This window comes from Lucilia sericata, unplaced genomic scaffold, assembly GCF_015586225.1.
Source record: "Lucilia sericata isolate MDLA Ls3-8-SP2 unplaced genomic scaffold, ASM1558622v1 Contig003141F_arrow, whole genome shotgun sequence".
Lineage (NCBI taxonomy): Eukaryota > Metazoa > Arthropoda > Insecta > Diptera > Calliphoridae > Lucilia > Lucilia sericata.
The window spans coordinates 20,001-33,837 of record NW_023996721.1 but is presented as its reverse complement, the minus strand read 5'-3'; the positions used below and the strand labels follow the sequence as shown (position 1 = coordinate 33,837).

The 13,837-nt window shown below is 31.8% G+C and overlaps 1 protein-coding gene across 1 annotated transcript in view; it reads right to left on the bottom strand.

Moving 5' to 3' along the window:
- Positions 1-1,871: 1,871 nt before the first annotated feature.
- Positions 1,872-13,837, bottom strand: part of LOC119614614 — a 14,087-nt gene continuing 2,121 nt past the window's right edge. Inside the window, exons 2-6 of the mRNA XM_037970731.1 lie at positions 12,870-12,996; positions 7,398-7,518; positions 4,752-4,828; positions 4,304-4,685; positions 1,872-4,238 (exon numbers count right to left, since the gene is read on the bottom strand). Of these exons, the coding sequence (XP_037826659.1) occupies positions 2,315-4,238; positions 4,304-4,685; positions 4,752-4,828; positions 7,398-7,518; positions 12,870-12,996 (2,631 nt within the window). The 3' untranslated portion in view covers positions 1,872-2,314. The remainder of the gene's footprint in view (positions 4,239-4,303; positions 4,686-4,751; positions 4,829-7,397; positions 7,519-12,869; positions 12,997-13,837) is intronic.

The following is a 13,837-nucleotide window of genomic DNA, read 5'->3' as shown; positions in this document are numbered from 1 at the left end:
TCACTAGAGATAGAGATAAAGCTATATCAAGCTATATCAACTACATCGATCGCAAGATCAAGCTTTAGTAGAGCTTCATCATCTGGAACTCTATCTAGTTTAGAAGCTTAAGCTTTATTAAAGCATTTATCGCAATATCTCATTCTAGCAAAGCTTTTTTATATCAAACAAGTTCAGCTAGATAAAGCTTTTAAAGAATTTGACTTTCAGTTTCAAGTTCTAGTAGAGCTTTATTATCTTAAACTCTATCAAGTTTAGCTGTATTAAGCTATTAAAGAATTCGACTTTCAGTTTAAACTTAACCTAAAGCATTTAGCGAAAGTTTAGGAGTTAATATTCTTAAAACTTCTAAAGCTATTAAAGAATTCGACTTTCAGTTTAAACTTAACCTAAAGCATTTAGCGAAAGTTTAGGAGCTAATGTTCTTAAAACTTCCAAAGCTTATTTAAGAGCTGATTACGAATGTATGTTTAAGATCAACTAGAATGTCTCTCCATAGTTTTAAGACTGTCAGATACAATTATCGATAAGTAAAGTATAAAACTTTGAATTCTTTTAAAAGTTCAAGCTTAGATTTAATACAAGCTTATAAAAGCTTTACTTAAGATATTAACTGAAAGTTTAAGCTTCAACATAGACATCTCTCGCAAGATCATGTTCTGGTAGAGGCTTCATTATGTAAAACTCTGTCAAGTTCAGCCAGATCAAGTAACTTAAATGAAATCTACTTTTAGTTAAAACTTGAAACATAAAGAAGTACTTTCCTTAAAGCTTCTCAAGAAGTTTAAACGGTACTTTCTTTAAAACTTCTTAAGAGTTGTTGTTGTTGTAACAGATTGGCTGTGACAGGACGTTCTTCCCTGGTGAAAAAAAACTTCTGGTTGATACAGCAGTTGCTAAGTTGACAATCTTTGGCCGATTGAGAATCGGGAGCGGAGATTCAATTGCCGTGGGAACGACTTCAAAAGAGTTATTGTCGCTAGATTAAATTCTGCTGATTTGAAACTTTCTAGAGAGCTAACAAAATTAAGACAATAACGATATGATTCCATCGTTCTTAATAACTACCAAAGTTCCAAACTGTCTCTCAGAACAAATAAGTTTTAATAAAATACTGATTCTTTACAACTTTTGACTCTTTAAAACTCTCCAATCCTTAAAGATTTCTTTTCACAACTCTATGGAAGTCCCAGTTATTGGCTGATCGAAAAACTATATCATTCTAGTCTTAAACAATAGATATAACTTTCATAAGTGATTCAAAGGAACTTATTTTGATGAAAAAATAAGAGAAGCTTTAAGAACAACTAAATCAAACTTTAAAAATAACTTCTAAACATGTTGCTAAAATGAAGTATCTAATGTTTTTTAAAAAGATGTTCAGTTTTTTTATTGATTTTTTTTTTTAAATTTTTTCATTGTTTGTTAATTTTAACATTCAAGTCAGGTATTGTTTTAATAGGTTATTAAGTTTGGAATATATATATATAGTTTATATTCCAAACTAAATTTGTAGTCATCATTTTAATTAAAATTACATGTTGTGTTAATTTAGTAGTTTTGTTGTTGTTGTTGTAGTTGCTCAACATTAATTCATATACTTCATCATACTTTTATAAAGTTAAGAGATCAAAATTTATTTGTTGAAAACATTTGTTTTTATCTGTTTTTGTTTTATAAGGATTTTTCTTTTTATTTTCAAATTTGTTTCTTTGTTGTTGTTGTTGTTAAAAAAAAAATAATGTTAATAATATAATAATTATGCAAATATATCTTAATAATAATTAAAAAAATATCTGGGGGGCTGGTTGCATTATTTTTGTTTTGTTGTATTATTAATATTATTTGTTGTTGTTGTTGTTTTGCTGTTGTTTTTGCTTAGTATCACATTGGCATGAAATTCATCACTCTTTTTTTTTTTTTGTTTTTGGGTTACAAAGAGTTTTAAAACAAACTACAGGTTACACTTTTGCTTATAAAACTCTTTAAATTATTGTTTAACCATGGGTTCTACAAAACGCATAACTATAACCTTTTAAATTTGATTTTAAGGGTTCTGGCAGGGTAGAGGGTTGTTGTGTTTTGTTGTTATTTAAATAAATTATAACAATGAAACATTATTAGTTCATTGCTAAATTTAAATTTTTTTTTAACGAGAAAACCTTTCAAGGAAAACTTTCGTGCAAAGTTTGCAAAGTTTTTTAATCTTCTACTCTTCTACTGTGTAGGCCTTTAGAAGGCGCTTCATCAGCTTTTTTTGAAAAAAATTGTCCAAGAGTTTTGTTTTTTGTTTAACTTTTATCTACACACACATTCAACACATGATTTCCTCGCTTAAGATTTCATTTAGCAAACGATTTAGACTGTCGAGACCGGTGAGGAAGCCATTATCGGGTCCATGATGTATGGTGGTTGGTGGCGAGGGAAATAAACCGGAACCATTGCGTGGCACAAAGGCTGTATGGGCAAAATCTATGAGTCTTACATCCACCAAACAGTGCATGTCATCGCACAACTGTATTTTGGTGTCAATGTCCAAGGATTTGGAGGCATGTTGTAGGAATTTCTTAGATTTGGAAATTTCCTTGATTTCCTGTTGCTGCTGGTGTTGCTGTTGCAATTCAGTGGTGGCTCTATTTACAGGTGTTGCTGTTGCCTTGGCAGATGTCGTTGTAGTTGTGGTTGTAGTTCTTGTTGCAGCTGCTGTTAGTTTAGTTGAGGATGTATCCATGAGTATACCCGAATTTTCTATATTTTGTTTGATTTGTGCTTGTGCTGTTGTTGGTTGTGGCTGCTGCTGTTGTGTTGACATATTTACAGCTGTAGTGGCAGGTATTGTTGGTGTTTTAGCAGGTGAACTCATTATTGAGACGGGAGTTGATGATGACAATGCTGTGGGGGCATTGGTGTTGGACTTTTTAGCTGCTGATGTTAATTTTTTGCCAAAGTCTTTTGTTTCACGTACATCCACCAATTTATCATTACTCTGTGAATGTGAATGATGCTGGTGGTGATGGTGATGATGATGCAACAGATGATGATGATTGTGATCTTCATCGTCGTCATCCTCATCATCATCGTCTTTGCAACGCAAACGCTTAACAGCACCTTTGACCGATTTCAATGACGATGCAGTCGATGAAGTGGGTGATGCTGTTGTTGTGACCGTAGAGGTGTTTAGTTTATTGTGTACCAACGTTTTGGGCGTTAGTGGCGGTGTGGCTATTTTGGCTACAGCTGCCGCAGCGACTGCTGTTTCAAATGCATCTTGTTGTGATTTGTAACGTTTCAACATCACTTCCGTTTGACTTATAATGCTGCTATCATAGTCTGAGGAAGCTTCGTCCGAGCTGTTGTTGCCCGTTTGGCGACCACTGGTAACCGCTTTGATTTGTTCCGATAGACCCGAAAAGTCATCACTACTATTGCTGCTGTAGTTCATCCATGAGTCACCGGAATGCGGCGATGAGGTGGCTATACTGGGCATTGGTGGTTCGGGATCGAGGAATACTGTCTCTTCGGATATGGGAATGAAAGGTGCGGGTGTGGTGGGAGTAGAGGAAGCTGTGGGTCTTGTTAAATCCATAGATTTAAGACCCATTACATTAGAACCGGCTAATGGGGGTGGTGGTGGCATGGATCTACTATCATTATCCATTAACAAAGCATTCGGTTGCTCTTCCTCGGCTTCGGAGGATGAAGATGCCTGGTGTTTAGCAGCTCTTTCTATGTGTTCGCTAAAACCACCACGTTGTGTTTGTTGTCTAAACTTTTCCGGTGAAACAGTGGCTGTTGGTGTAGTGGCATCGACAGACTGAGACTCTGATCTTGCTGTTGCATTATGCAAGTGTCTAATGCGGGTTCTGAGATTCATATCGGCTGTATTTGAATCATTTGAGGCATCAGCATCATAACAACATTGATCACCGCCGGTGCTGCTATTAGTAGCCGAAGCATTGCCACTATCAGCGGCCTGCAAATGTAAATCATCATCGGTGTCATGAGGTTCCAATTCATCGCCACCATCGTGACCATCCTCGTCATGTTCGCGATCATCCTCATCGACAATATCATCATCCTCATCTTCGTCGTCATCGATGCTATTATCTGGATGATAATCAAATGTGGCAGATTTTTTGGTATTCTTAGTGGGTGTGGCTGGTGTCGCCCATTCATCAAAGTCCATAGGATGTTCCATGGGATTATCTTCAAAACCTTCATACACTATAAGCAGGGAGCTAGAATTGTAAATGTTTGACAGATTAGTATTGCAAAAGTCTTTACATTTCACTCTTTAACTTACCAGGAATAAAATCTATAACTGGATTGCTTTTCAATAACACGACGCAATTGCAATAGACGCTGAACTATTTTCTTGATAACACGTGTTCGTAAACGATAACCATTGTAAAAGAAATCATGTAAAGCCTGCTTAAAACCCATTTCATTTAGTTCACGCCCCCAGTATTTGTCACGCTTGGCATACTGATCCAAATGTGCCTGATACGTTTGCATGCCACACAAACGTACTCCCAAAGAGGCCGAAGTGCTGGCAGCACATTTAGCCATTTGCTTAGTACGTTTCTCAGCGGATGCATCGTCACCATGCTGGCGTGTGCCCATTTTCAAATCCAATATACAGGGATTACGAAATTGTGAGGTTATATTCTCCAGCATAAGAAAATCTATTAGTAAGTGGGAGTAACTAATTAGTTTTATTGTTTTTTTAAACTTATAGAGCAAAAACTTACATTGTTTATTGGAATTATCCAATTGTGCTATGCTTTTTATAACATCCGCCGCGTTGCCATTTTTATGAACTTTCATTCTGTAAGAGAAAAATAATTGAGGTTAGTTTTTGCGATTTTTGTTTTGCTAATAAGATATTTTATAAAAACCATTTAAAGTTTTGTCCAAATATGTTTTATTTTGGATTTTTAATATTTTGCGATTTGTTTGGCTAAATGTAGAGCTGTAGGGCGAAAGGGCAGATATGTATGAACCACATTTGTTAGGTAGGTTGGGGGGCCAAATTGTTGTCTAAAATAAGTAGTTATAAGAATTGTTCTTTTTTTTTGGGTAAATTATTATAATACAAATCCTACACCCATAGACCTATATGTTATAAAAACTTTGTATTCAAAATATAATGATTTCCTTAAACTAAATGAGATTTTTTTGTCTTAAAAATTGGCGCCTTGTAATCATCTTTGGGTATTACAAACTGCTGCCTGAAAAGATTTCTTTCCAGAGATAAGGATCTATACTTCTCTATATTTGTTTTATAATATTTCAAATTTGTTTGACATTTATAACCTCAATTCAGTCTCAAGAAATCTTCTAGCTGAAGTATTTGCTATATAACACGCTGTGTAGTTGTTGTTACATCTTAAACTATATAATAACCTATTGAAGGGGTTCTGTATCGATGTCCAGGCCTAAAAATTAAGCTATTTTAATGTGATGCGCCCATAACTCCATTAAACAAAGTGAAGTAGTATTGGCTGAGCTATTGACTATGTATCGAGTATCTGAGGGACTCTGTCTGGGTCCCCATTATACTTTCTGTTACGTAGAATTGTCTATCGTGGAAATGTATTGGCATGGGTTCTATTGAATATCCGTTAGGGATACTTTTATCTTTACTGAGTGTCAGACGGCCATCAAGTCCATGATTGTTATGTTTACCACAACTAAACTTGTCCGCGAATACCGGGTATCTCTAAATGAGATGGCGTGACATTCGTTAGGGGAAACTGGAACGTTCTCGGTAATCGTATTACTGAGGAACTTGCTAAGAAAGTCTCCATGTTGGAAGATTCTGATATTGATCCTTTCTGTATAATCTAATTTTGCTCTTGTAAACTATATATCTCATATGTTTGGTATAATATTGCTCCAGACAACTAAGGGGTCCACACAAGTTGGATTTTCTTGCTTGAGTTGACAACACTTGGTCGAATATTTCGGATCATTCCGGTAGAACCGATATCTTGGGATTGTATTGACTTAGTTTCTATCGAATAGCCAGACGACTATTAAGTCTCAGATCAATATGTTTACCACATCTAAACTGGTCCGGGAATGTCGAACATCACTAAATGAGATGACGAGACTTTCGGCATCCGACATTGGTATGTGTAAAGTATATGGAGACTTTCTCGGTAATCGTATTGTTTCTGATATTATTCCTTTCTGTGGAGTACCCCCTCCTTTTCTCTATCTCAAACGTTTGGTATTATTTTCAGACATTTACTGAGAATAGAGAGTGCCACTTCGGTACTTCCTTGCTATTATGTATGGAGGGGTTAGCTGGGATAAAACTTAAATATATCCTTAACTTTATCAATGAGACGGTAGTAGAGTGTCCTGTGATCACTAGGGTATTGAATGGACCCAAGTCAGCTGATCATGGAGTGGCTAACATTTTAATAGATCATATTCATATCTTAGAACAGATCCAGTGATTCCATTAGTACGGTTGCAAAGACCTTGTGTCCTCTTTCCTGTTTTGGATATGCATCGTATTCAGATAGGTCCGTCCGGTATCCGGGTCACTTTAGATAATATCTGTTATAATTATGAAGTAGATGAAGCCATTACGCATCTTTTATGTACGCATCTTGCTGTCAAAAACTTGTGGTTCCAAATTTTGGCTCAATAATACTTTGATGATCTTGACGATCATTGAAATGTCAGTCTAGAATAGTTATAAACATTGGGTTTGAAACATCTCCTGTGGTTTTCTTCAGGGAACATCACTTATCGTACTATTGTCTATGTCTTATTCTTAATCTATATTGTTCAAATCATACGATTTTCTTAAGGGAACATCATCTTGATATTAATCCTTGTTTTTCCTCGGCTATAACTTAATCTTTACTTTTCCACTTTCTATCGTTCTCAAGTTATTCTTTATCTTATACACCATCTGTTGATCTAAATTTCTCTTATACACATCAGAAAAGTGACCTTTTAGATCAAGTGGTCTATGATGAAGTATTTTTTTCTTGTCTTAGAGTCCCACTAAAGTCTAACCTAACCTTAAATCTCTATTTATTTTGTTTTTCTTAATAAAATCGGGTGTAGGATCTGTTGTAGTTTGTTGATTTTTATAAATCAATATATAATTTTAAATAAAATTTAAATATTACACTAAATAATAACAGGTTTCATACCCTTTAATATAATTTCATTTTTATAACATTCTCTTTCTCTCACAAACACAACCACAAAATATCTAAAAAAATTGAAAATATAACTTTAATAATAAAAAAATGATCTTAACAAGATCTATAAGAAATGATAAATTTTAATGAAAAAAAAAAAAATATCCCTTAAAGGATGTTAAAGAGTTATATACACTTAACTCTCTCAAAAAAAAGTGAAAAACCCACCTTAAAATATCATCTCTTTTACGTTTTGAGGCACTCATCTTACGTTGGGGTTCCTCACGAAAACTGGGCGAATAACGTTTCTCCAATTTACAGCCACCCATTGTTGTTGCTTGCATAACACCTAAAATGAAACAGGCCAAAGGGATTAGTGGATCTTGAGAAGATTTACTAAAGGCAACAATATAGAATTGTTTAAAAATCAGATATATGTTCAAATTCTTAAGGTTTTCTTTTAAATTGTTTAATTTTACAAGAATATAAAACTTTTTTCTTCAGTTTTTGGGGTCTTAAGAAGATCAAAAAAAAAAAAAGTTCTGGTCGTTTTATAATGAAGTGAGTTTTAAAAAAGCAACAAAACAGATAACATGGACTAGACAAACAAACTCAAACACTTTGGGGTTGGGACTGACAAACTTGGTTGGAACACTAAAGGTGAAAGTGAAACTGGTGAAAAACAATAACGAGCTATAGTTACGAATTTATGTATGACGTTTTTTTTTTTTTTAGAAAATGATAGTTTTATTAGTTTGATGAAGTTTGAAAGCCCAAAAAAAGCACAATTACAATTTTAAACAAAGCTTAATTTTTAGAATTTTATAAAATTTCGTTTTAATTTAAAGTTTTTAAAGTTAACTACAAAATTTTGTTATGAAAATTATAATAAAAATTTCATTTTCTAAGACAAATTTTATAGAATTCAAGTAAATAGGCCCTAATTTGTAGAACCAAGTTTCGTAAAGAGAACAAAACAACTCAAAACTTTAGGTCTTAAAAAAAAATTTAAATAAATTTTAACTATACTTAAGTTTAAATATATAATTTTCATATAAAAATAATTATAAATTATAAAGTTTTTTTTTTTCCTATAATAATATTATAAATAAGTATATAGTATAGTAAAAATAATGGAAATATTATACAAACCCGTTATCGGAAACGTTTCATTTAACATCACACTCATATTTATTGTTATATATATATATAGGGATGAGAGCGAGTAAGAGTGATGCGTTTGATTGTTTATCTGAGTGATCAAGAGTAGTAGTAGAGAGTAAGTGAATAATTAAGAATGTTGTTATATCCCTAAGAGAGGGTTTCACAAAATCATATGTCATTCAGTTAGTGTAGAGTCCTCGCTGTTGTTGCTGTAGTATATAGTATATACAGGGCATGTTTTTAACGTAGAGATTAGAAAGTAGAGAAGACTAGAGGTACTTATAACAGAGACGTTGTTGGACGTTGTTGAGCTTTAGACGATTTCTGTATTATATATACAATACAAAATAATAAGAGATATTTGGTTTTTTGTGTAGATTTTTGGTAGAAAAAATTAAATTGTTATAAAAGTATATACAAAAAAATTTACGCTTTTCTTTATTTTTTTTTACTTTTTTTGAGGTTAGTTTCTCAAGAGTATTTCCTTAGGGGGGGGGGGGGGGGGAAAACTTAGGCTCCAGTTTAGAACACATTTACACAGACACACACTTAACTCACTCACTTGTCCTTAGCGCTTCAAAATCGGGCCTTAGATCAAGCTTTCAACTCTGGCGTCTTCTTCTCTTTTCTCTCTCATTGCTCAGCAGCGAGTTTTTCTCAAAATTTATTACATATTTAACAAAAAATATTTAAATTTTGTTTGAAGCTAAAATACCCTGATTGTTTTTCATATATATTTTGCTATTTTGTTTTTGTGATATTTAAGTGACTTGTTTTAAAACGTTTAGGCACTTACCCCTCTTTGGTTTTTTTTTTATATTTTGAGCTCTATATATATTCATATATTTTTATTCACTTTATTCACTTTTAAAAAGAATTTTTCTCGTTTATATTTTATTTTTTTTCGCTGGCAGCTTTGCTTATTTCAATTCAATTTGTCTGTAAAATTAGAAATTAAAACAATTTCTTTTTTAATTGCTAAAATTTTTGTTAGAAATTAAAAGCAATTTTTATTTGAAATTGTTATTAATATTAAAAGTGACAGTGTATTAAATTGTTAAATAAAGCGTAAGTGTATTTTTTTTTGAAAATTTTTAGAGTGTACACTGGTATTTTAGGGGAATTTTGAGTTTCTTTTTGATGGATTGAAAAGTAAAGAGTATAGACTAGACTATAGACTAGACTATAGACTATGGTATAGTCTATGGTCTAGTCTATAGTCTAGTCTATAGTCTAGTCTATAGTCTAGTCTATAGTCTAGTCTATAGTCTAGTCTATAGCCTAGTCTATAGTCTAGTCTATAGTCTAGTCTATAGTCTAGTCTATAGTCTAGTCTATAGTCTAGTCTATAGTCTAGTCTATAGTCTAGTCTATAGTCTAGTCTATAGTCTAGTCTATAGTCTAGTCTATAGTCTAGTCTATAGTCTAGTCTATAGTCTAGTCTATAGTCTAGTCTATAGTCTAGTCTATAGTCTAGTCTATAGTCTAGTCTATAGTCTAGTCTATAGTCTAGTCTATAGTCTAGTCTATAGTCTAGTCTATAGTCTAGTCTATAGTCTAGTCTATAGTCTAGTCTATAGTCTAGTCTATAGTCTAGTCTATAGTCTAGTCTATAGTCTAGTCTATAGTCTAGTCTATAGTCTAGTCTATAGTCTAGTCTATAGTCTAGTCTATAGTCTAGTCTATAGTCTAGTCTATAGTCTAGTCTATAGTCTAGTCTATAGTCTAGTCTATAGTCTAGTCTATAGTCTAGTCTATAGTCTAGTCTATAGTCTAGTCTATAGTCTAGTCTACAGTCTAGTCTATAGTCTAGTCTACAGTCTAGTCTATAGTCTAGTCTATAGTCTAGTCTATAGTCTAGTCTATAGTCTAGTCTATAGTCTAGTCTATAGTCTAGTCTATAGTCTAGTCTATAGTCTAGTCTATAGTCTAGTCTATAGTCTAGTCTATAGTCTAGTCTATAGTCTAGTCTATAGTCTAGTCCATAGCCTAGTCTATAGTCTAGTCTATAGTCTAGTCTATAGTCTAGTCTATAGTCTAGTCTATAGTCTAGTCTATAGTCTAGTCCATAGCCTAGTCTATAGTCTAGTCTATAGTCTAGTCTATAGTCTAGTCTATAGTCTAGTCCATAGTCTAGTCTATAGTCTAGTCTATAGTCTAGTCTATAGTCTAGTCTATAGTCTAGTCTATAGTCTAGTCTATAGTCTAGTCTAGAATCTAGTCTAGAGTCTAGTCTATAGTCTAGTCCATAGTGTAGTCTAGTCTATAGTCTAGTCTATAGTTTAGTCTATAGTCTAGTCTATAGTCTAGTCTATAGTCTAGTCTATAGTCTTGTCTATAGTCTTGTCTATAGTCTAGTCTAAAGTCTAGTCTATAGTCAAGTCTATAGTCTAGTCTATAGTCTAGTCTATAGTCTAGTCTATAGTCTAGTCTATAGTCTAGTCTATAGTCTAGTCTATAGTCTATAGTCTAGTCTATAGTCTAGTCTATAGTCTAGTCTATAGTCTAGTCTATAGTCTACTCTAGTCTAGTCTATAGTCTTGTCTATAGTCTACTCTATAGTCTAGTCTATAGTCTTGTCTATAGTCTAGTCTAAAGTCTAGTCTATAGTCTAGTCTATAGTCTTGTCTATAGTCTAGTCTATAGTTTAGTCTATAGTCTAGTCTATAATCTAGTCTATAGTCTAGTCTATAATCTAGTCTATTGTCTAGTCTATAGTCTAGTCTACAGTCTAGTCTTTAGTCAAGTCTACAGTCTAGTCTATAGTGTAGTCTGTAGTCTAACATATAGTCTAGTCTATGTTTGATGGTATATAATTAGAACAATATAATCAACTTCAACTTTTAAACCTTTTCTGACATAGAAAACTAGAAGCAAATCTTTGTGGCTTTTTCTTACCGATTGGTATCACTGATACCGTTCAGTAAAAACCAGAGTTGGCAAAGTTGGTACAATAGTTTTTTTTTTTTTTTTGTATTATTCGATTCTTAAAAGTACAGTGGCCCCATGTGTGACTCCTTTCGGCAATTGTTTGCATTCGAAAAAGGAAACAAATATGGTCGGTTCATAGTTCATTCTAATGGAAATATAATGTATAAATTAAATTTCTCAAAATTTTTCTTTCGAGTAATCTTTCTGTTTCTACAATCTTGTAGGGGAATTAGGTCCGATCACAAATGCTTTTATTTTAGTAAATAGACAGTTATTTGTGATATTTGAAAATGTAATTTACCATCCCTGGTATAAACGTCAATTAAGTAGAAAAAGTCAACGTTTCTTATGCTTTTTTTTTTATAAAGTATAACAGTTTTACTTTAAATTGCTGGAATTTTTACATTTTTTTGCTTATAGGTCAAAGGTTAGGTAAAAGAATAAGTATTTAATCAATTATAATATTTATAACCTATATAGTTGTCTATCCTTTCAATTTCGAATTATACCAATAAATTTTAAACCGTGTACACTCTATTTCAATCCGGATTTTTTTTTCGTTTTCTTTTAATATGTTTTTTTTTTTTTTTAATTAAATGTTTTAAACAAAAAATTATATAAGGATTTTTTCTAAAACTTTATTCGTTTTAAAAACATTTTATTATTTTATTACTATTTTTTTTTTAATATAAAAATGTTTAATGATAAATAGTAAATATTTATATATTGTTTTCAGTCTTTTGTTTTTAAATATTTTTTTTTAATTTTTATTTTTTTTTAATATTTATTTTAATAACACAGTTTGACTTAATAATAAATTTGTTATAGTTTCTTAAATTTTTGTAAATACAAAAATATGTTACTATTTTGTTATAATTTTAAAGTAATATAAATAATTTTTTATAAAAAAATTTTTCAGCTAAAAGTAAACGAAAGAAAGTAGATAAAAATATATATAAAAAAATACAATGTATTCTTTTTAGAATTTTTTTTTTCTAATAAAAAAAATACTTTAGCTTTTAGTTTTAAATTTATGGTATATTTTTAATATAAAAAAATAGATATTCTATAAAAAAAAATTCTTTAGTAAATAAAATAAATATTTACTTTGTTTAAATGTAAAAATGATTGATTGTTTTATTTTTATTTTTATATTTTTTTAAAAGCAACATGTAGCATGAGTATGAATTTATAATAGAGAGAAGAAATAATGATGCTTTAAAATGTTTAAATTAATTGTTTTGAAAACAAAAAAAAAAAAAACTAAACACTCACATACAATAAAAAAAATTAAATTTTTATTTACAAATGACGTTTTTTTAAATTTTTGCAAAAGGAAAAATAAATGCATCAACATTTCAAATGAGGTTAGTTAGACTAACACAGTTGTAATAAATAGTAGCAAAAATTTATTTATTTGTTTTTGGTTATAAATCACTTTATTGTTTTGTTTTTTCTATTTATTATTATTTTTTTGCAATTTTATTTATTATTTCTTTCTTTTATTATTAAACAAAGTGTTTTTTGTAGTTTGTTATAAAAAATGTTTTATGAAACATAGAAAAGTATATTGTTATATAAAAGTCAAATGTCTACTGAGCTTACCTTTATATTTGGGAACAAACTTCTGTATATCCTGCGGAATGTTTTGATAAAAATCCAATTCACGCAAATTAAGCGGTTTTATAACAGTCGATTGATTAAGCAACAATAGGCGGGTATGGCCTCCAACCTATAAAAATAGATTAGAAAGAAAACAAAGCATGTTTACAAAAAAAAACCCAAATGAAAGTTTATGATTAATTACTAATAAATACAATACATAATAAACATATAAATATTTGTATGTATATTGTGTTTAGCATTTGATTAAATATTTATATTAATGGGGTGTTTAGAATAAAAATGATGAAATCGTTTTGCTATTTTAGTTAAGAAAGATAAAAAGGAATTACATATATTTCTGAATGGGGGTGTTTAACTTTTGACAGTTAGCTGTCATGATCTAGGTTTATATTTTGACAGAGTGTTGACGCAGGGAAATGTTTATCTTTTATACACTTTACCAGGTTGGGAATTTGTGTATTCGAATTTTATAAAATAGGCTATTGACTAGGCAAGAAGCTAGTTTATTGACGTTTTATGGACAAATGTATAGACTATACTATGTGCTATGGACAAGATAGATAGACAGATAGATAGATAGATAGATAGATAGATAGATAGATAGATAGATAGATAGATAGATAGATAGATAGATAGATAGATATAGCTATGATAGATAGATAGATAGATAGATCGATACTAGATAGATAGATAGATAATAGATAGCTAGATCGCTAGATAGATAGATCCTCGCTCGCTGCTCGCTCGCTCGCTCGCTCGCTGCTCGCTCGCTCGCTCGCTCGCTCGCTCGCTCGCTCGCTCGCTCGCTCGCTCGCTCTCTCGCTCGCTCGCTCGCTCCTGCTCGCTCGCCGCTCGCTCGCTCGCTCGCTCGCTCTCTCGCTCGCTCGCTCGCTCGCTCGCTCGCTCGCTCGCTGCTCGCTCTCGCTCGCTCGCTCGTCCCTCGCTCG